At 40.2% G+C, this 20,946-nt stretch overlaps 2 protein-coding genes across 12 annotated transcripts in view; one reads left to right on the top strand and one right to left on the bottom strand.

The window, feature by feature from the left end:
- SCLT1 (sodium channel and clathrin linker 1) overlaps positions 1-10,378 on the bottom strand; it is a 224,926-nt gene extending 214,548 nt beyond the window's left edge. For 2 of the 3 annotated variants that reach the window (XR_010322005.1, XM_064285323.1), the window contains exon 1: positions 9,821-10,377. Coding sequence is in view for 2 of the 3 variants with exons in the window: in XM_064285323.1 (XP_064141393.1) it covers positions 9,821-9,854 (34 nt within the window). In the remaining variant the exon portion in view is untranslated. Of the gene's footprint in view, positions 1-9,820 lie in introns of all 3 variants that reach the window. The other variant, XM_010590552.3, reaches the window with a different exon arrangement.
- The window catches only part of C5H4orf33 (chromosome 5 C4orf33 homolog), a 34,935-nt gene continuing 24,302 nt past the window's right edge, over positions 10,314-20,946 (top strand). For 2 of the 9 annotated variants that reach the window (XM_010590554.3, XM_064285327.1), the window contains exon 1: positions 10,318-10,794. The gene's annotated coding sequence lies outside the window, so the exon portion shown is untranslated. Of the gene's footprint in view, positions 10,795-13,242; positions 15,059-20,946 lie in introns of those variants that run through there. The other 7 variants (XM_010590555.3, XM_064285325.1, XM_064285326.1 and 4 more) reach the window with 5 other exon arrangements.

Here is a 20,946-nt window from a genome sequence, read left to right as displayed (position 1 = left end):
TAAATTTGGGATTGCATTGAATAAACCCATTAATTCATGGAAGAACCGACATATTACCATATTAAGTTTTCCATCCATAAAATTGATGTTTCTTCATTTACCTAGGTCTTTTATGTACTCAGTGATTTGATAATCTCCACCATAAAAATCTTATATATCTTTTGTTAAGACTTATCACTAGCTATCTTAAACTTTTGTTGCTATTTGTAGCCGCATCTTACTAAAATGACATGTTCTAAACATTCTTGAAGGAACCCTGGTGGCACAACGATTAACTGCTTCGCTGATAACCAAAAGATCAGTGATTTGAACCCACCAGCAGCTCCATAGGAGAAAAGAACTGTTGAACTACTCCCATTAAGCTTACAGCCTAGGAAACCCTACAGGGTAGTTCTACTCTGTCACGTAGAGTCACTATGAGTTGGGATCAGCTCAATGGCACACAACAACAATTATTTTGCTGGTATATATAGGATCACAAGTGGTTTATGTTTGTTGTTGTTATTGTTAGCTGCCATGGAATCAGCTCCCAACTCATGGCAACCCCACGCACAATGGAACAAAATGCTGCTATGGTGAGATGAGTTCTTTTAGGTGGCCTTTGCCGTGGCTCTTTGGAAAAACAGCTTGAAAGATTTTTCCCTTAAACCCTGAGGAGTTACTTTTGCCCTAGTTTTCTATCCCACAGAGTTTGTTGCTTTGTGCAAGTTGGTTGACATTTCCTGGAAAAGCTGTAAACAACTTGATGGTTTAATACTTTTTGTCTGGCCCTGGGCTGCAGCTTGCCCTGTGATTGGTCTACTTTACGCATCTTGCAGGGATTGGTCAATATACTATAGACTATGCAAAGCAAGTGACTACGGTTCACCAAGGGGACTGGTCAATTTGTTGCCCAACTGGGAGGGTCAAACCTTGAAATTGATAAGAAGTATGCCTATGTATACAGCCAACCCCACAGAGGTTTCAGAGGAAGAAAGCAACAAAAATGAGAAAAGGCAAGAGAGGCAAGAAAAGAGAAGAAGCACAGAGAGGGGAGGTGAGAAACCTCTTGTAAAAACCTGTAACGTGAGTTAAGGGCTGTAACATGAAGATAGCAAGGGGTCTGGAAGAGGCCCTACAGCAGAGCTGGCAGAAACAGGCCCTGAAGGGGAACTGTGGCAGTCAATGGTGATGGCAGAAACCTGCTGCTAGGAATGTAGCTAAGAGAGCTGAACAAAACTGCTACACTGGCCGTGAGCTGGGTCAGTCATCAGTGGAGAGGCTGACAGCAAGGCCAGAGGCAGAGAGACCTATCCTGAGGAGGCTGGGAGGAGGCCCGCATGGCTGACAGGGCGTTCAGAGCAGAGAGAAGGGCCTTCTTGCTTGCATGACCAAGAGGAGCTGAGAGAGCTGTCCTGCACTGAAGAAGGGAGGGATGTGTTCTTCACTTCAGGGAAGACGTCTAGACTTTGCCTATATGCTTCCTGATCCTGATCCCAAGTTGTAGCCCGTTGATCCTGATCCCATGCTGTGCCCTTCAACTACTTAACCGTAGATGTGGTCTGTGAGTTCTGTGTGGTCACTGCAATGAATTAATGAACCAGAAGTAAAAAATGCCACTGGTGGGATGGTTGGTGTCAGAATTAGTAAAAAGGTTGGAAGAGTGGAGGTATGTCTGATCTCTACCTCACAGGAATCAGCTCGGAGCCGATCCCAGTTCTTACCCCTAAAGAATCTAAACAAATTCTGATGCTCCTACTATGGCACAGCTGCCCAGTCCTGCTCCATCCCCATGATCCGTTGCAGATTGGACTGTTAGGATGCATACGGTTTTCCGTGGCTGTTTTCCAGAAGCAGATCACCAGGCCTTTCTTCCTAGTCCACCTTAATCTGGAAGCACCGCCGAAACCTGTTCAGCATCCCAGCAGTACATTAGCCTTCAATGACAGAGCGGTGGTGGCTATGGATGAGGTGCACTGGCCGGGAATGGAACCTGGATCTCTGCATTGAAGGTGGGAATTCCACCACTGAGCCATGCTGACCTTGAATCCTGCAACCCTGACAAACTCTATGACTCGCACCAATAATCTGTCGATTTTCTTAAATTTTCTAGGTAGGTAACTACATTGTATACAAATAATGACAGGAAGACCTGGTGGCGTAGTGGTTAATTGCTAAGGCTACTAACCAAAAGGTCGGCATTTCGAACCCGCCAGGTGCTCCTTGGAAACTCTATGGGGCAGTTCTACTCTGTCCTATAGGGTCGCTATGAGTCAGAATCAACTTGACAGCACTGGGGTTTTTTTTGGAACAAATAATGGCACTTTGACTCCTTTCACGCTGATGTTCATCACTTTTGTTTTTCTTACCTTACTCTGTTGATATGAACCTCTAATACAATGGATTGTTCCATTAAAGAAAATACCTTTCATGTTTTGCAACTGTGCATAATGATTACTGTAAGTTTTTGCCAAGCACAATTCATTAGTTTGAGGAAGCTCCCCATTTATTACCAGTTTGCTAAAAAGTTTTTATCATGAACAGGTACTGAATTTTATTAAATGCTTTCTCAACATAAATTGTGATAATGACAGTTTTTTTTTTTCTTTTAATCTGTTAACACAGATAATTAAATTAACAGATCTTCTAATGCCAAACTATCCTTTTATTGCTGGGATGAACCCAATATGAAGATGATTGTGTGTGCATATTTGTATATGCACATACACACATATACACAAATTCTTTTCTTGTAAATGTCTTTGTTAGGTAGTGGTTAACACTCCCAGTGCCGTCGAGTCGATTCCAACGATACTAAAACTAGACTGCCAGGGTTCACATACCACATCAACCAGTTATTAAACCAAAAACCAAGCCCAGCTGTCGAGTCAATTCTGACTCACAGGGACCCTGTAAAGCAGAGTAGAACTGCACCGTAGGATTTCCTAGGCTGTAAATGTTTACAGAAGCAGACTGCCACATCTTTCTCCCGCAGAGCAGCTGGTGGGTTCAAATCACTGACCTTTTGGTTAGCAGCCGAGTACTTAAACACTATACTACTAGGGTTTCTTAACCACTTATTCCCAAACCCATTGCCATCAAGTCGATTCTGACTCATAGTAACCCTATAGGACAGAGCAGAACTGCCCCATACGGTTTCCAAGAGAGCCTGGTAGATTCAAACTGCTGAACTTTCGGTTAGCAGCTGTAGCTCTTAACCACTACGATACCAGGGTTTCCAACTACTTTTTAGTTAATCTTGAATTTGTGGTGGCATTTATCCAGAGGGTTGAGATTTTATCTATGAGAATTGAACACGTTGGGTTAAGAACAGTAAAGGCATACTAAACAATCTAGGGATGAGGTGTTACTGGGCATGTGTTACAGAAAGGAAAAAAAAATACCTGTTGTCGATTCCAACTCACAGTGACCCTATAGGAGAGAGCAGAACTGTCCCATAGGGTTTCCACGGAATGGCTGATGGCTTTGAACTGCCAACCCTTTGGTTAGTGGCTGAGCTCTTAACTACTGAGCCACCAGGGCCCCATGTGCTACAGAAAAGCAGGTGCCTAATCATGTTAAGATTATTAACAAGAGAGCAGTTGGACTAATGGGTAAAGGTCACAGCTTGTTAAAAAAAAAAAAATAGTAGTAAAAACAACCCAGGAAGGAGTTAAGGAAGTGGAAGAAAATGAATGGTTCAAACAGAGGACTTGTTGAGATCATTGTACAGTTATAGTGGGAGTGGGACACTTGAGTTTATGATTTAAAAGTAGGGCAACTTGAATAGGAGTTGTGTTTATACTCGAGATGAAGTAACGGGGACCACCTTCCTGCTTGACATAACCCAAAAAAGAACAAATAAATGAAGTAATGGTTTGCAAGACACTAGACCTCAGACAATGAAGGACAATGATCCCAGAGAGACATGAAACAAATGAGGTAAGCCTCCTGACTATCTCAGGTTACTGACTTGAGAGACCTCCCAGGCTCATGGCACGGTGAGGGGAAATGCAGGCAGAGCTCAGGCACTCCCTAAATTAAGGAGATTGTAGCTGAGAGCTAGTGGAGACCAAGTGAATTATAATTGGCAGGACAAAGTACAGGAGAAAAATCTGCACAGAAAGAGAACTCCAGAAATCTGAGATCTTTGGAGGATCCCCCTTGAGCACACAACAGAATATTGAAGAGTCCTATAGCTGTTAAAGAAATTGAATTTGTAGTTTAAAACTGTGCCACACAAAAAAAAAAAAAAACCTAGGTCCAGCTGGCTAAACTGGTGAATTCTAGAAAATATTTAAGGAAGAAACAATGCTGATTCTAAGGAAACTCTTCCAGAAAATTGAAGCGGACAAAATATTTACCAAGTAATTTTAAGAGGCCAGCATTACTTGATACCAAAACCAGACAAAGACATTATTAAAAACAAACAAAAACCTTCATGAACATATATGTGAAAATTCTAAACAAACTTTCAGAACATAGAAGTCAACAATATATAAAAAGGAAACAATATCAGGACCCGGTGCGGTTTATACCAGAAATTGAAGTTTGGCTAAACATTTGAAAATTCATCAATGTAACTTAAATTATTAACAAACTGAAAAGCAGCCAATCACCTCAATACATGCAGAAAAAGCACTTGAGAAAATTCAACATCCATTCTGATAAAAACTTTCAGCGAACTAGGATACAAACGGACTTCTTCAACCTGATAAGAACATCCATGAAAAACATACATTTAGCATCATACTTAATTCTAAAAGACAGATGCTTTCCCTCGATGGCCAGGAACAAGAAAAAGATGCACACTCTCACTACTTCTGGAGGCTCAAGTCAGAGCAACAAGGCAAGAAAAAGAAATAAAAGACATCTGTTTTATTGACTATGCAAAGGCGTTCGACTGTGTAGATCACAATAAATTATGGATAACGTTGAGAAGAATGGGAATTCCAGAACATTTAATTATGCTCATGAGGAACCTGTATATAGGTCAAGAGGCAGTTGTTCGAACAGAACAAGGGGATACTGCGTGGTTTAAAGTCAGGGTTGTATCCTTTCACCATACTTATTCAATCTGTATGCTGAGGAAATAATCCAAGAAGCTGGATTATATGAAGAAGAAAAGGGCATCAGGATTGGAGCAAGATTTATACAGATTGACATAACCTTGCTTGCTGAAAGTGAAGAGGATTTGAAGCACTTACTGATAAAGATCAAATACCACAGCCTTCATTATGGATTACACCTCAACATAAAGAAAATAAAAATCCTCAAAACTGGACCAATAAACAACATCATAATAAAGAGAGAAAAGACTGAAGTTGTCAAGGATTTTATTCTACTGAGATCCACAATCAACATCCATGAAAGCAGAAGTCAAGAAATCAAAAGATGCACTGCATTGTGCAAATCTGCTGAAAAGACCTCTTTAAATTTTTGAAGAGCAAAGATATTACCTTGAAGATTAAGGTGCATCTGACCCAAGCCATGGTGTTCTCAGTTGCCTCCTATGCATGTGAAAGCTGGACAACGAACAAGGAAGACTGCAGAAGAACTGACACCTCTGAATGGTGGTGTTGGCAAAAAATACTGAATATACCACGGACTGCCAAAAGAATGAACAAATCTGTCTTGGAAGAAGTACAACCGGAATGCTCCTTAGAAGCAAGGATGGCAAAACTACGTTTTACACACTTTGGACGTGTTATCAGGAGGGATCAGTCCCTGGAGAAGAACATCATGCTTCGTGAAGGAGGGGGTCGGTGAAAAAGAGGAAGACTCTCATCAGGATGGCCTGACACGGTGGCTACAATAATGGGCTCAAGCATCACAACAATTGTGAGGATAGCACAGGACCAGGCAGTGTTTTTCGTTCTGTTGTACTCAAGGTCGCCATGAGTCGGAACCGACTCGACGGCACCTAACAACAACAAAAATGTTGGAAAGGGAGATGGAAAACTGTTTATAGATGACATAATCATCTCTTACAGAAAATCTGACAGACACTACAAAAAAGCTACTAGAATGAGTTCAGCCGGGTTGTAGAGTATACAACACAATATGTAAAACAGAAATCAATTGTATTTCTATACACTGTTGTTGTTAGGTCACCATTTTGACTCATAGCGACCCTAAATGACAGAAAGTAGATCTGTCCCATAGAGTTTCCAAAGAGCAGCTGATAGATTTGAACTGCCGACTTTTGGTTAGCAGCCAAGCTCTTAATCTCTATGCCACTAGCAATAACAAATCAGAAATTGAAAGCAAAAGAACATAATTTATAACTGTATTAAAAACTTGACAATACTTTGAGATAAATCTGACAAAAAATGCGTAAAATCTAATACTTAAAACTACAAAATATTGTTGGAAAAAATTAAAGAAGAGCTATATTAATAGAAAGATAAACCTTTTATTGGTCAGAGGACTCTATATCACTAGGATATAAAATCAACACAAATTAATTAATACACTCAATGCACACTTTTCAAATTTCAGCATACTTCTTTTTGTAACAAAATTCTAGCACACTTTTTTGTAGAGATTGACAAGTTGATTCTAAAATTCATATGGAAGCACAAAGGACTAGGATAGCCAAAGCAACTGAAAAAGAAGAACAAATTTGGAAGGCTAACACAGTGCAGTATTGGTGTTCAGATAGGTAAATGAAAGAGAATAGAATTCAGATGTAGATCCACATATATATGGACAACTAATTTTTAGTAAGAGTGCAAAGGTCATTTGATGGAGAAAGGTTAGTCTTTTCAGTTGGGCATCCAAATGCAAAAAAAAAAAAAGATCCTTGACCCTTACCTGGCACCTTATACAAAATTTAACTCAAAATGGATCACAGATCTAAATGTGAAGCCCAAAATTATAAAACTTCCAAATGAAAACACAGAAAAAAATCTTTGCAGCCTTGGGTTACGCAAAGATTTCTCAGATACAACACTGAAAGCACAATCTGAGTAAAAACAAGTTGATGAATTAAACTTCATCAAAATTTCAAACTTCTGCTCTATGAAAGACACTGTTAAAAAACGAGTCCATCACCACTACCCATAACCCCCACTCTAAGAACGAAGTCTTTGTTCCTTTGCTTAATATACTAGTTCATCTTTGAACAGCTTTCTGAGGACTATCAGATCTCCCTTACCAGATGGAGGTGGAAGAATGGCGCACTGAAAATATGGAAGAAGTGGACTCTACTAGAAGTCTGGTTAGGTGCAGAGTTGCCTGTGGTCTGAAGCAGTAATTATCAGAAGCAGAGTCCTGTGGGGTTGTCAGTGAGAAGTACCAAAACAGCCTTGAGGCAGACTACCAAGCCCAAATGGAACAAATGAAAAGAGGCAATCAAGATAAACAGAAGTCACTGTAGAGAAGTTCAGAGGTACATGAGAGGAGGGCAAACCATTTTTTTTTTTTTAACCCGATTGTTCAGATCGTCCACCTTTTAACTGGCAAGTTAGGTCCAGTTAAGAGAAAAAGGGGTGGGTCATATGCAAAACAAAAATCAATTCCCTAAATAAACACTATTATCTAAGCCTACAAGCCTTTCCTTTTTCTGCTCTCCCTGCCTGAGATTCTCTTCTCCAACTTGTCTTTTGTTGAACTACCATTCATTTTTCAAGAAATAACTTACTATGCTTTGTCTTATTTGGTTCTCTCCAGTACTTGGATTTTAATTCCATCTAAGAATTCTGGTTACCTCAAAAAAAAATTTTTTTTTTTCATTCCTCTGCCTAGGTACTCTCACTACTCCAGCCAAAATCCTTATCACACGATGCCTGTCCCACACCACTCAGTTGGTGACCCGCTAGTACTCCTTATGGGGTGGGGCCTTCCGACTTCAAACCTAAGAAATAATGCTAATGTTACGGCGTTATTACAGAGACATCAACAACTTTAGATAACATATACTGTACTCTTAATATGCTTAATTTGCATCATCTCATTTAATCCTCTTACAACAATCCCATAAGGGTTATTGTATTATGCTCATTTTACAAAGGAGAAAACTGAGGCACAGAGAAATTATGTTGCCCAAGGTCAAAGACCTAGAAAGCGGTAGAGCTAGGATGGAAACCCAGGTTGACTGAATCTGGAGACTGAATTCACTGAACCTTTCTCCCACCTCTCCTGTTGCTCAAACCAAAAACCTGAGCTGTCCTCTACCTCTCTGTCTCAAATCCCCTAATCTCCAAGCTTTAACTCACTTTTAGCCTGCATGACTATGACGGTCACCTAACTGCACTCTGCTGTAGTAACCTTAGGAAACCCTGGTGGCGCAGTGGTTAAGTGCTACGGCTGCTGCTGTGATAACCTTAGGAAACCCTGGTGGCGCAGTGGTTAAGTGCTACGGCTGCTGCTGTGATAACCTTAGGAAACCCTGGTGGCGCAGTGGTTAAGTGCTACGGCTGCTGCTGTGATAACCTTAGGAAACCCTGGCGGCGCAGTGGTTAAGTGCTACGGCTGCTGCTGTGATAACCTTAGGAAACCCTGGCGGCGCAGTGGTTAAGTGCTACGGCTGCTGCTGTGATAACCTTAGGAAACCCTGGTGGCGCAGTGGTTAAGTGCTACGGCTGCTGCTGTGATAACCTTAGGAAACCCTGGTGGCGCAGTGGTTAAGTGCTACGGCTGCTGCTGTGATAACCTTAGGAAACCCTGGTGGCGCAGTGGTTAAGTGCTACGGCTGCTGCTGTGATAACCTTAGGAAACCCTGGTGGCGCAGTGGTTAAGTGCTACGGCTGCTGCTGTGATAACCTTAGGAAACCCTGGTGGCACAGTGGTTAAGTGCTACGGTTGCTAACCAAAACGTCAGCAGGCGAATCCGCCAGGTGCTCCTTGGAAACTCTACCGGGCAGTTCTACTCTGTCCTATAGGGTCGCTACGAGTCAGAATCGACTCGACAGCAGCGGTTTCGGTTTGGTTATAATAACCTTCCCCATAACAACCAGACTGGACTTTCCAAATCATAATTTTATCATGTGACTCTCAACTTAATTCCTTTTAGTAGTTCCTATAACATGTGCAACGGTCCAAACTCTTTAACACACAGCCAATAAACCTTTCGCCATCTAGACCCATTCTAACCCCTTCATCTCCACCTGCCATTCTCCTACACAAACCTCCATATCCCATTCAAGCCAACCTTCTTGCAAGCCTTTAACAAAGCGTATTTCTAATCCCTCAATGTTGCAAACACTGTTCTATTTGGGACGTCTAACAGTTCCTTATCTAGTAAATTCATACTAGCACTTAGTTTCACACCAAACGATTTCTTCTTCGACCACTAGTTAATAATAACCCTGTAACAGTTAATATTTTTTAGCACTATATGTTAAATACTATTCTAAATCCTTTTGATGCTCATTTAATCATTCCAACAACCCTATGAAAAAACAGAGGAAGAGTTAGCAGTTGTTTATATATTTCCCTCCCCAAATTAAATTCATCATAGCTATGCTTGTATAGGGTCTAGCACATAACATAAAGCAAAACCCATAATATATACAGGAGCTCAATAAGCATGTTTTGAACGAATGGCCAGAGCTGTGCCTCTAGGTTCTGACTGCAGACTTCGAAACTCTTCCTGGCCAACAGCATTCCAAGTTCTTAAGAGCACGCGAGGGGCATAACAAACATGCTTTGCGTCTAGTAAAGTCCCATGTAAGCTCAAGCAACCTACAAGTATTTACCAACCTATGTACACCACTAACATTTTTCTGCAGCTACCGTATTTCCATGCTCCCAACAGGTATTCAAAAAATATTAGTTGGTAAACAACGGCATTAAACATTACATATCGGAATGATCAATAAAGGAATACGGAGCTTACTCTGATCTCTTAGAAAGTCGATTTCTGTGGCCATATCGATCCAATTTTAGTTTGGAGCTTTCAACACCTTTGCCTTCCTTAAAAAAGACACAGGGCTCGCTGTCCGGGAAAACAAAACTAAGGTAACGCTTCGGAGGTTGTCAAGCACTCCAGCGGTGTAATCAGCAGCCTCCTCACGCAGAGTCGACAGCTCCGCTTCGCCTCCTTCTCCCGAATCACAGCCGAGTCCCTCGCCCAAGCGCGAGACTTCAGATTTCAGGTTTGCTGGGGGTGCGCCAAGTGTATCCTGTCCCACGTTCACCCGAATCCGACCAGTGGCGGAAGGGGACACGGGCTGGTACACAAGTCCCACGAGTGACTCGGGATCGTGCCTAGACACCTAGGCGAACGTCGAGGTAGCCGGCAGACAGCCCGGTGGCGGTGTCCTTCGCAGAGCGGGGAGCGACGCCAGGACGGCCGGGAAGCCCGGGGCCAACAGCGGAAGTCCACTCGGCCCGCCCTGCGACTTTGAAACCGGTGCCCCGGACCGCTCCTTGGAGACGGTGACGCTGCTTGCGTCCTCACGCGGGCGTCAGTGTTTCGTCATCACGCTTCCTAAATCCTCGCACGTCATTGGCTAACTGTCAAGCGAAGGGCGGAGCTGTAAGAACCTGGGTGACAGCGGGCTGAGCCGCGGGAGTTGGAGCGACTGGCAAGCCGGCGGGCTAGTGTTTTCGGGTGACGGAGTCCGACCTCGGTTTTTTTTTTTTTTTAACTCCAAAAATGATAAGTCATTCAAACATTATTTTTTAAGGCCCCTAGTATCTTTGGGTTACTCGGATCCTGTGCACTGGGAGAACCTGCGGGCCAAACGTGGTAGAAGGTGTAGGTTCCTGCCGCTAGGGGAGGAATCCAAAGTGGTGTCTTCAGTCCCCCATCCGGGCTGCCGGTCTGGAAGATTACTGAATATGGATTTAGCAATCTCCACGAGCTAAGTACGGTCCTACCCCTCCTAGGTCTTTTGAAAAAGGGCACAGCTCTTGTTTAAATATTTAACTGGTAAATAAAGTAGGCAGTTAGAGATTTTTTCTTGCAAAAAAATAAAAGTAATTCCTCTCTTTCCTTCCTTTTAGGAAACAAGCTTACTCTAAAGAAATAAATTACTTTTTTTTTTTTTTTGCAAGAAAAGATCAGGTAAAATTTTGCATTTGTGTATATATGTATATATACAGTTGACATTGAAGAAAGCCTCAATACTGGCAATAAAAAATGTAACTTAAAGCTAGCCACTAGATTTAGCGCTTTTTAATAGATTATGTGTTTTTATGTATTGAAGAAAAATTTCACTGAACAGACATGTCATAGATGCAGGACGATTTGGCTGTTTAAGAAGTTGTGTTGTCCTATACTCATAATGTTATATAAACAATGTTATGTTAGTAAAATGTATTAAGAAATTAAAAGAATGTGTCTAAGTGTGTCCAGTTAAGTGTATAAGGCCTGTTATGAATCTTAATCCATATTTACCACTAAGAGAATGTGATGGTCCCTACCTCTAAAGACTAGTTGTTAAATATGGAAGTGTTTAAATAAATAAATAGTTAATTTAGCTTTGAGTCAGAAAACATAGAACATAAGCTGATCTTTAGTGGCCATGAAGTTAACACAGAGACTTGTCAAAAGGGAAAATATTGAGTGTGCAAGCTCCAACTCTTTTCAAAGTTCAGTATATTACTCTTTCTTCATGATTTCTTACTTGTACCCTCCTCTGTGGTTAAGAGCTCTACCGCTAACCAAAAGTTTAGCAGTTTGAATTCAGCAGTCGCTCCATGGAAACCCTGTGGGGCAGCTCTACTCTGTCCTATAGGGTCGCTAAGACTCGATTGCAATAGGTACCTTTCCCTTACATTTGGGCTGAACCTTGTCGGAGTCCTGGTGGTGCAATGGTTAAGAGCTTGGCTGCTTACGAAAAGTTTGGCAGTTCATAACCCACCAGCCGCTCCCTCCTTGAAAACCCTATGGGGCAGTTCTACTCTGTCCTGTAGGGTTGCTATGAGGCAGAATCAACTCCCCTGCAACTGGGTTTTTATTTTTTCTATGTTGTTATATTGTCATTTAATTTGGTATCAAACAAGTAGTTATAAAGTTAGCTCTGTTTGTACACTAGAAGTTGATAAAATATATTGGTGTGAGTATAAGTGGAGAATGCCTTCTGGATGTAAACCATGGTGGCCTTTGCACTGCATAATTTGAATATCTAAAGTTTGAATTTTTATGTCTGTGCTTGAAATATTTGGCTTATATAATCATGGTCAACGCAAACCATACTTTTTTTGGTGTGTGTGGTTACAGGATTTTACTGGTTGAATTTTAATGGAGCATTTTCAAAGCTAATTTTCATCATTGGAAATGAAATTGTGATTCCTCTTAGCCTTGAAGCACCCCCTCTAATGTTTCTCTTCTTTAAAGCTTCCCCTGAGTTCTCTGTCTGCTTCCCCTGGCGTAGATGTCCTTTTAGTACTTCATGCAGTCTGTATCATACTGTTTTATCATTTGTCTCCAGGCTCTATCACAGTACCTGGAATACGACAAAATCTCAATGCGTATCTGATGAAGAGATTAATTTAGAGAATTCAGTGAATGGAATGTATGTATTAGTGTAAATTGAGTCCAAGGAACTAGAAGTGGGACAGAAAAGTATTTAGTACGTGTTTAACCATTCTCTAGCCACTGTTTCAGGTTTTTTGTATTTTTATGCAAAAAGAAAACCCTTGAAATTAATACATTTGAATAATATTAATTTATTCAATACATTGGCACTGAGCACCCAGTCCTATGTCCAGAGCATCATGAAAAACACAAAGTTGGAAGTTTAAACTGGAGTCAAACCTTACTATTTTCTATTATAATTAAATGCTTTAAAATGATTTTATGAAATAAAATTAAGTATTTTGGCAAAACTAACAAACACAAATACTGTTTTTCTGTAAACTAAAAACCAAACTAGTTGCCATGGAGTTGATTCCGACTCATAGACACCCTACAGGACAGAGTAGAACTGCCCCACAGGGTTTCCAAGGAGCAGCTTGGTGAATTCGAACTGCTGATACCTTTTGGTTAGCAACTGAGCTCTTAACCACTGTGCTACCAAGGCTGTTTTAAAAGGTAAAATATATTTTACTTTCTTCACTAAATAAACAGAATATATTTAGGCTGGATATTTTACTAAATAAACAGTAATATTTTAATAATATAATTTTGTAATATCCATGATATTTATACTTATACAAATATTGTATATTTATATTAATTATTTATAATGTTAATATTATTTTTTTAAGTACATTTATTGAAATATTGTTAGACATATAATAAATATTTATTGTATAAATTATATTTATAATACATATTTATAAGTTCAATGATAAAATATTTTAATAAAAATATTTAGAATGGCTTACTTGGAGGCTGAACCATATGAAATTGTCGATTTTTCACGGTTTTGTAGGGTTTAATTTAATATTTTACCTGAAAATATTTGTGTAATGGCAACACACTAACGTAACAGCTGCTGTTGCAGATCCAGTGAAAATGCTGACGACTTCCCCCGAGTATGCACATTGTTCTTGGGGTAGCTGTGAAGTTCATGGGCAGTGACTCCTTACTGAGTACAATCCACAGACCTGTAAAAATTTTGGTAACTCTCAGCAACTCAAATACAAACTGACTCTATCATTTGGAAATATTATGATTCTATAAATTATTACCTTGTTTTGAGAAGTCGAACACTTTATACATGATTGTGTTCTGAATTTACACCTAATTCCACACAGAAACATTGTCTTAGCTGAAAGAGACATTAAATGAAGGAAATAGGCTGACAAGCGCTGAAACTACTGGGACAATTTAAATGAAACCAACCGAAACCATGTTGTATGTCTCCAGAGTACTTCACTGTATTTTATAGTGTCAAGGATCAATAAGACTATCCTGTGACATAGCCTAGTTTTCTGTAATCAAACCGCTTTAGAAATATGTAGTTTTAATTATCTGAACAGAAAGGTATTTTCATTAGGTAAACCTATGTGAGTCAGAATGGAGTCGATGGCAGCTAACAACAGCAATATGCCTCTTAGTAAACTAGCTGCTGCTGAGTCGATTCCACTGCATGGCGCCCCCATGTGTATCACAGTAGGATACTGTGCTCCTTAGGATTTTCAGTGGCTGATTTTTCTGAAGTAGTTGCCAGGCCTTTCTTCTGAGGCACGTCTGGATGGACTCAATGTCCAAATTTTTGGATAGCAGGGGAGTTCCCTGTTTGCACCACCCAGGAACGCCATGCCTTTGTGGTGTGATATAATTTATAGCTGTTGTTAGTAGCCATCGAGTTGATTCCGACTCATGGTAACCCCGTGTGTGTCAGAGTAGAACTGTGACCTTTCAGAAGCAGATCACCAGGCCTGTTTTCCAAGGTACCTCTGTGTGGGTTCCAGGCACCAGGCTTTCAGGTAAGAGTTGAGCACCTAACTGTCGGTGCCAGCCCAGCACTCTTGGAGCGCCGGTGGTGCAGTGGTTAAGAACTTGGCTGCTAACCAAAAGGTTAGCGTTAAGTCCACCAGCCGCTCCTTGGAAACCCTATGGGGCAGTTCTACCCTGTCATATAGAGTTGCTGTGAGTTGGAATTGACTGGACGGCAACAGGTTTGGATTTTGGTGGGGGGAGGGGAAATGTAATTTATGATTTTTGCGTATATATCCCCTTAGCCTTTAACTGAATTATTTATGTATATGTTCTGTTGTAATTTTAACGGTTTACAATTGACTTACAAATTTGTTACACAGATTTGTTACACAGTATTGCTAAATGACCTTTCCTTCTTCGAGAAAACTGCTCAAATATCAATAGAATGATTAAAAGCCTTCAGGCGTTCGTTGGCGGCCCTTGCAACCAGCTCTTCCCTGGGAAGAAGTCAGGCGTCTCGGGGCCCGTCCTCCAAGCCCCTCCTCTGAGCTCGTGCAGCTGGGCGGAGCCTAAAGCTGAGCCCCTTTTCCTGACCTCGGTGGGTCGGTGGCTGCGAGTGTTGGGCTGAAAAGACTTACTCGGTCTGTGTTTATTTCTTGTTTTGCCCTCTTCACTCTATTATTCCTTGCACTTTTGCTTTTTGTTATTTGCTTTTTCTTGTCTGTTATTAGCTTTTTCCCCGGCGTTTCATTTTTCAGCTGCCTGTTTTTGCTGGCTCAGATTACTCCCACTTTGAAGGTGAGCTCTTCTTTTCTTCATTTTTCTTATAAACGAGAGGAAATGCAAACTGAAAAAGAAGTAATTATTGTAATAAAACTACAGAAGATTTTCCTGGTCAAACATTCTGTTGAGAAAACGCCTTTTCCGTAACGTTCTTCTTTTAACCTAAACAAAAAAAAACCTGTTGACGTGGAGTCCATTCAGACTGCCCCTCCCCCCGCCTCCGTTTTCTGGCTCTTAATACTCCAGGGTTTTGTCTCTTTTCTCTTTCTTCATTTGCTTTCTAAAGGTCTTTCCGTAGTACGAAAAAAACATGAAGGTAATTAGAAAGTATTTTTTGACTAAAGAGTAATTTGAAGAATAGAAGTTAAAATGTTGAAAAATACTGATTAACATTATTTTTTTAAGAAAAGTCTAAACAGCCAGCTTTAAAATTGCGTAAAAGGATGGTAATCACCTTGATAATATTTATTCTGTCCTTTTAGAAATAGCCAGTCACTGCTAAAAATAGAAACATGAATACGAATCTAATTTAAATCAAGATGATTTAAAATTTAGAAACTGAGTTGTGAATTTCAGTTTTAGAATTCTGGGGAAAAGAAATTGAAAAAGTTTTGGTATCTCTGAGGAAAATCATATACTTAATTATTTAATATGATATTAAAATTTAGAGTGGTTTTGAACTTTTGGGGGTGTATGACCCCCTCTGAGAATCTGATGAAAGCTATGGACAGGTTTACCTGAAAAAAAAAAAAATGCGTATATACAGCAATTTCCATAAAATTTCAAGGCTGTTAGTAACTGTAAGTAAGAATCTTAGGACTTTTAGGAGCCTGCCTTAGGGACTCCTTATCTAAGTAAGGTAAAGTAAATTAAGCTCCTCTGGACCACTTGGAAAAAACACAAATAAGAGAAGAGGTAGCTATCATCCTTTAAGGTACCCAGCTTTAAACTGGACTTTTAAAAAGCTTGCTTTTAATTATTCATGTATTTTTGAATAGGTGATGTGTGTATATCAAAGTATAAAATTCAAAAAGTGATACAGTTGAAAGCAAGTCTTCGTCCCTCCCAAACTTTCCCAGACAGGTAATTCTCTCCAGAGGCAATCAGTTCTACCGCTGTTTTCTTGTATATGCTTCCTGAGAGAGTCTGTGCCTCATAAGCATATATGCATATTGTTGTAGTTAGGTGATGTAGAGTTGGTTCCTACTCATAGCAAACCTGTGTGCAGAAGAACAAAACACTGCTCAGTCCCTCGCCATCCTCACAGTTGTTATGTTTGAGCCCATTGTTACAGCCACTGTATCAGACCATTTCATTGAGGGACTTCTTCTTCTCTTTTTAATTAAATACATACATACTCTGTGAGCTTAAGAATGCATTTTAGATGTCCATAGAGATGCCTCACTTTTTAACAACTATGTAGTATTCCATTGTATGATATAGTTTAATTTCTTTACTAGTCCTCTAGTGATAGGTATTTAAGTTGCTTCCAGCATTTCATTATTCTAAACAAGGTTGCAGTCAATATCCTTACATACTTGTTATTTTGCATATGTGCAGGTATAGTAATTCCTACAACTAGAGTTGCTGATTAAAAGGATACTTGCATTTTTAGTTTTGGTATTGAAGGATTGCTCTTCATAAAGGCTGCACCAGTTATGCCACAACGTCAATATATGATTGTTTCTTAGTGTTGTCACTCTGTTAGTACACTTTCTGATCCTTGTCAATCTAAGTGAAAAATAGTAATTTATTGTTTTTTAGTTTGCACTACTATTATTATGAATGAGGCTGTGCAATATGCATTTTCCTTCTGCGAACTGGCAGATCATAATCTTTTGACTGTTTTTCTGTTGAGAAATTGGTGTTTGCCTTACTGTTTTGTAGGAGAGTTTTATGCATTAAACTAATTATTTGCCTGGAATATGAGTTGGAGTTTTTTTTTTAAACTGTCTTTTGATTTTGTTAATGGTGAACATTTAAACATTTTAAATGCTTTCCATTTTCTTATTTTTATGTAGTCAAATGCATCAGTGTTTTATACTTCCCATTTTTCTTTCTTTTTTGACTTGATTTTTATGTTGAATGTTAGATTGATCTAAAGCTTAGTTTAGTGTAGGAATCTGACTTTATTAAATTGGGCTGAAAATGAACCAGTTAATAAGGGCAGTGATAACCTGGTCGATTAGCCACATGAGAATCATCCCCAACTACCCATTCCACTGAAGTCAGTTCTCATAGCGACCCTGTAGGACAGAGTAGAACTGCCGCATGGTGTTTGCAAGGTTGTAACTCTTTACAGAAGCAGACTTCCACATTCTTCTCCCCTGGAGTGGCTGGTGGGTTCCAACTGCTGATCTTTCAGTTAGCAGTGGAGCACTTAACCGCTGCACCACCAGGGCTCCTACACTGCACATAGACTTCCGATTTCCCCAATGCCTGGTACCTGAGACAAGATGAGTGTTTAATCTCTTCTTTTTAAATAATAAGTTATTGTGTTTTAGGTGAAAGTTTATACAGCAAATTAGATTCCCCTGGTGGTGTAGTGGTTAAGTGCTACTACAGCTGCTAACTAAAGGGCTGGCAGTTCAAATCCGCCAGGCGCTCCGTGGAAACTCTGTGGGGCAGTTCTGCTCTGTCCTAGAGGGTCACTATGAGTCGGAATCAACTCCACCGCACTGGGTTTTTGTTTTTTGTAACAATTTTTATACAAATTGTTTAGTGCCATTGGTTACAATTTTTCCAGTGTGTCAGCATTCTCATTTCCAGTCTGCTGCTTCTGTTTCCATTGATGTAGCTTCCCTTCCCGCTTGGTGCCTTCTCATCTTTGCTTTTGGGTAAATATTGACTGTTTGGTCTCATATAGTTAGTTGCTTGAGGGAGCACATTACTCAGAGGTAATATTATTTATTTTATATGCCAATCTGTATTTGTCTGAAAGGTGATCTGCAGAAATAGTTTCAATTCCAAGTTCAAAGAGTATCTTAGGGCAATAATCTCAGGTCCCTCTAGTCTCTGTTGGTCTAGTATGTTGTTAGGTGACATTGAGTTGATTCTGACTCATAGTGACCCTATGTTCAACGAACTGAACACTGCATGTGCCATCCTCACAATTGTTGCTGTGTTTGAGCCCGGTGTTGCAGCCACTGTGTCAGTTCATCTGGTTGAGGGTCTTTCTCTTTTTTGCTGACCTTCTACTTTACCAAGCATGATGCCTTTCTCCAGGAACTGGTCCTTCCTGATAACATGTCCAAAGTACATGAGACAAAGTCTTGCCATTCTTGCTTCTAATGAGCATTCTGGCTATACCTCTTCCAGGACAGGTTTGTTTGTTCTTTTGGCAGTCCTGGTATATTTAATATTCTTTGCCAGCACCAAAATTCAAAGGCAGGAATTCTCCTGTCTTCCTTATTCATTGTCCAGCTTTCACGTGCGTATAAGCAATTGAAAACACCATGGCTTGGGTCAGGTGCACCTTAGTCCTTAAAGTGACATCTTTGTTTTTTAACACTTTAAAGAGGTCTCCTGCGGCAGATTTGCCCAGTGCAGTGAGTCACCTGATTTCTAGACCATGCTTCCATGGGCATTGATTGTGGATCCAAGCAAAATGAAATCCTTGACAGCTTTAACTTTTTCTCTGTTTATCATGATGTTGCTTATTGGTCCAGTTGTGAGGATTTTTGCTTTCTTTATGTTGAGGTGTTATCCATAATGAAGGCTGTGGTCATTGATCTTCATCAATAAGTGCTTCCAGTCCTCTTCACTTTCAGCAAGGAAGGTTGAGTCATCTGCATATCCCAGGTTGGTAATGAGTCCTCCTCCAATCCTGATACCCTGTTCTTCATATAGTCCAGCTTCTTGGATTATTTGCTCAGCATACAGATTGAATAGGTATGGTGAAAGGATACAACCCTTGACGCATACTTTTCCTGACTTTAAACCACACTGTATCTCCTTGGTCTGTTCAAAAAACTGCCTCTTGATCTACGTACAGGTTCGTCATGAGTACAATTAAGTGTTGTGTAATTCCCATTCTCCCCAATGTTATCCATAATTTATAATGATCCACACAATCTTATGCCTTTGTATAGTCAGTAAAACACAGATAAACATCTTTCTGGTATTCTCTGCCTTCAGCCATGATCCATATGACATAACAATGATATCCCTTGTTCCATGTCCTCTTCTGAATCTGGCTTGAATTTCTGGCAGTTCCCTGTCAATGTATTGTAATCTCTTTTGAATGATCTTTAGCAAAATTTTACTTGTGTGTGATACTAATAATATTGTTCAGTAATTTCCACATTCTGTTGGATCTCCTTCCTTTGGAACAGGCATAAATATGGATCTCTTCCAGTTGGTTGGCCAGGTAGCTGTCTTCCAGATTTCTTGGTTTAGATGAGTGAGTGCCTCCAGTGCTGCATTCCTTTGTTGAAACATCTTAACTAGTATTCCATCAATTCCTGCAGCCTTGCATTTAGCCAGTGCCTTCAGTGCAGCTTGGACCTCTTCCTTCAGTACCATTTGTTCTTGTTCATATGCTACCTCCTGAAGTGTTTGAATGTCGACCAGTTCTTTTTGATATAGTGATTCTGTGTATTCATTGTACCTTCTTTTGATGCTTACTGAGTTTAGTATTTTTCCCATGGATTCCTTCAGTATTACAGTTTGAGGCTTGAATTTTTTCTTCAGTTCTTTCAGCTTGGGAAATACCAAGCTTGTTCTTCCTTTTGGTTTTCTATCTCCAGGCCTTTACACATTTCATTATAATGCTTTGTCTTCTCGAGACACTCTTTGAAATCTTCTGTTCAGCTCTTTTACTTCGTCATTTCTTCCTTTCGTTTTAACTACTCTATATGTTCAAGAGCAGCATTCAGAGTCTCTTCTGACCTCCATCTTTGGTCTTTTCTTTCTTTCTCGTCTTTGTAATGACCTCTTACTTTATTCATGTATGATGTCCTTCCACAGCTCATTTGGTCTTTGACCATTAGTGTTCAATGCATCAAATCTATTCTTGAGATGGTCCCTAAATTCAGGTGGGATTTTTTTTTTTTTTTTATATGCAAGTCTGTACTTTGGCTCTCTTGGACTTATTCTAATTTTTGTCAACTTGAACTTCCTGTCGTGGATTGAATTATTTTCCCCAAAAAATGTGTGTATCAACTTGGTTACGCCATGATTCCCAGTGTTGCGTGGTTGTCCTCCGTTTTGTGATTTTAATTTTATATTGAGAGGATTAGGGTGGGGTTGTAACACCACCCTTACTCAGGTCACCTCCCTGATCGTAAAGGGAGTTTCCCTCGGGTGTGGCCTGCACCACCTTTTATCTCTCAAGAAATGAAAAGGAAGTAAGCAGAGAGTTGAGGACCTCATACCACCAAGAAAGCAGCACCAGGAGCAGAGCGTGTCCTTTCAACCCAGGGTCCCTGCTCCTGAGAAGCTCCTCGACCATGGGAAGATTGAGGACAAGGACCTTCTTCCAGAGCTGACAGAGAAAGCCACCTTCTGGAGCTGACACCTTGAATTTGGACTTTTAGTTTACTTTACTGTGAGGAAATAAATTTCTCTTTGTTAAAGTCATCCACTTGTGGTATTTCTGTTATGGCAGCACTAGATGACTAAGACATTTGCATATGAGCAGTTGGTGGTCTGGCCCCGGCCTTGTTCTGACTGATGATATTGAGCTTTTCCATGATCTGTTTCCATAGATGTAGTCAATTTGATTCCCGTGTATTCCATCTGGGAGGTCCACGTCACCATTAATGTTGTTGAAAAAAGGTATTTGCAATGAAGGAGTAGTTGGTCTTGGAAAATTCTATCATGCAATCTCTGGCATTGTTTCTATCACCAAGGCCATATTTTCCAACTACCTGTCCTTCTTTGGGAAACCCTGGTGGTGTAGT

Source organism: Loxodonta africana, chromosome 5, assembly GCF_030014295.1.
Source record: "Loxodonta africana isolate mLoxAfr1 chromosome 5, mLoxAfr1.hap2, whole genome shotgun sequence".
NCBI lineage: Eukaryota > Metazoa > Chordata > Mammalia > Proboscidea > Elephantidae > Loxodonta > Loxodonta africana.
The sequence above is the reverse complement of the archived record's forward strand: the minus strand, read 5'-3'. Positions and strand labels throughout refer to the sequence as shown.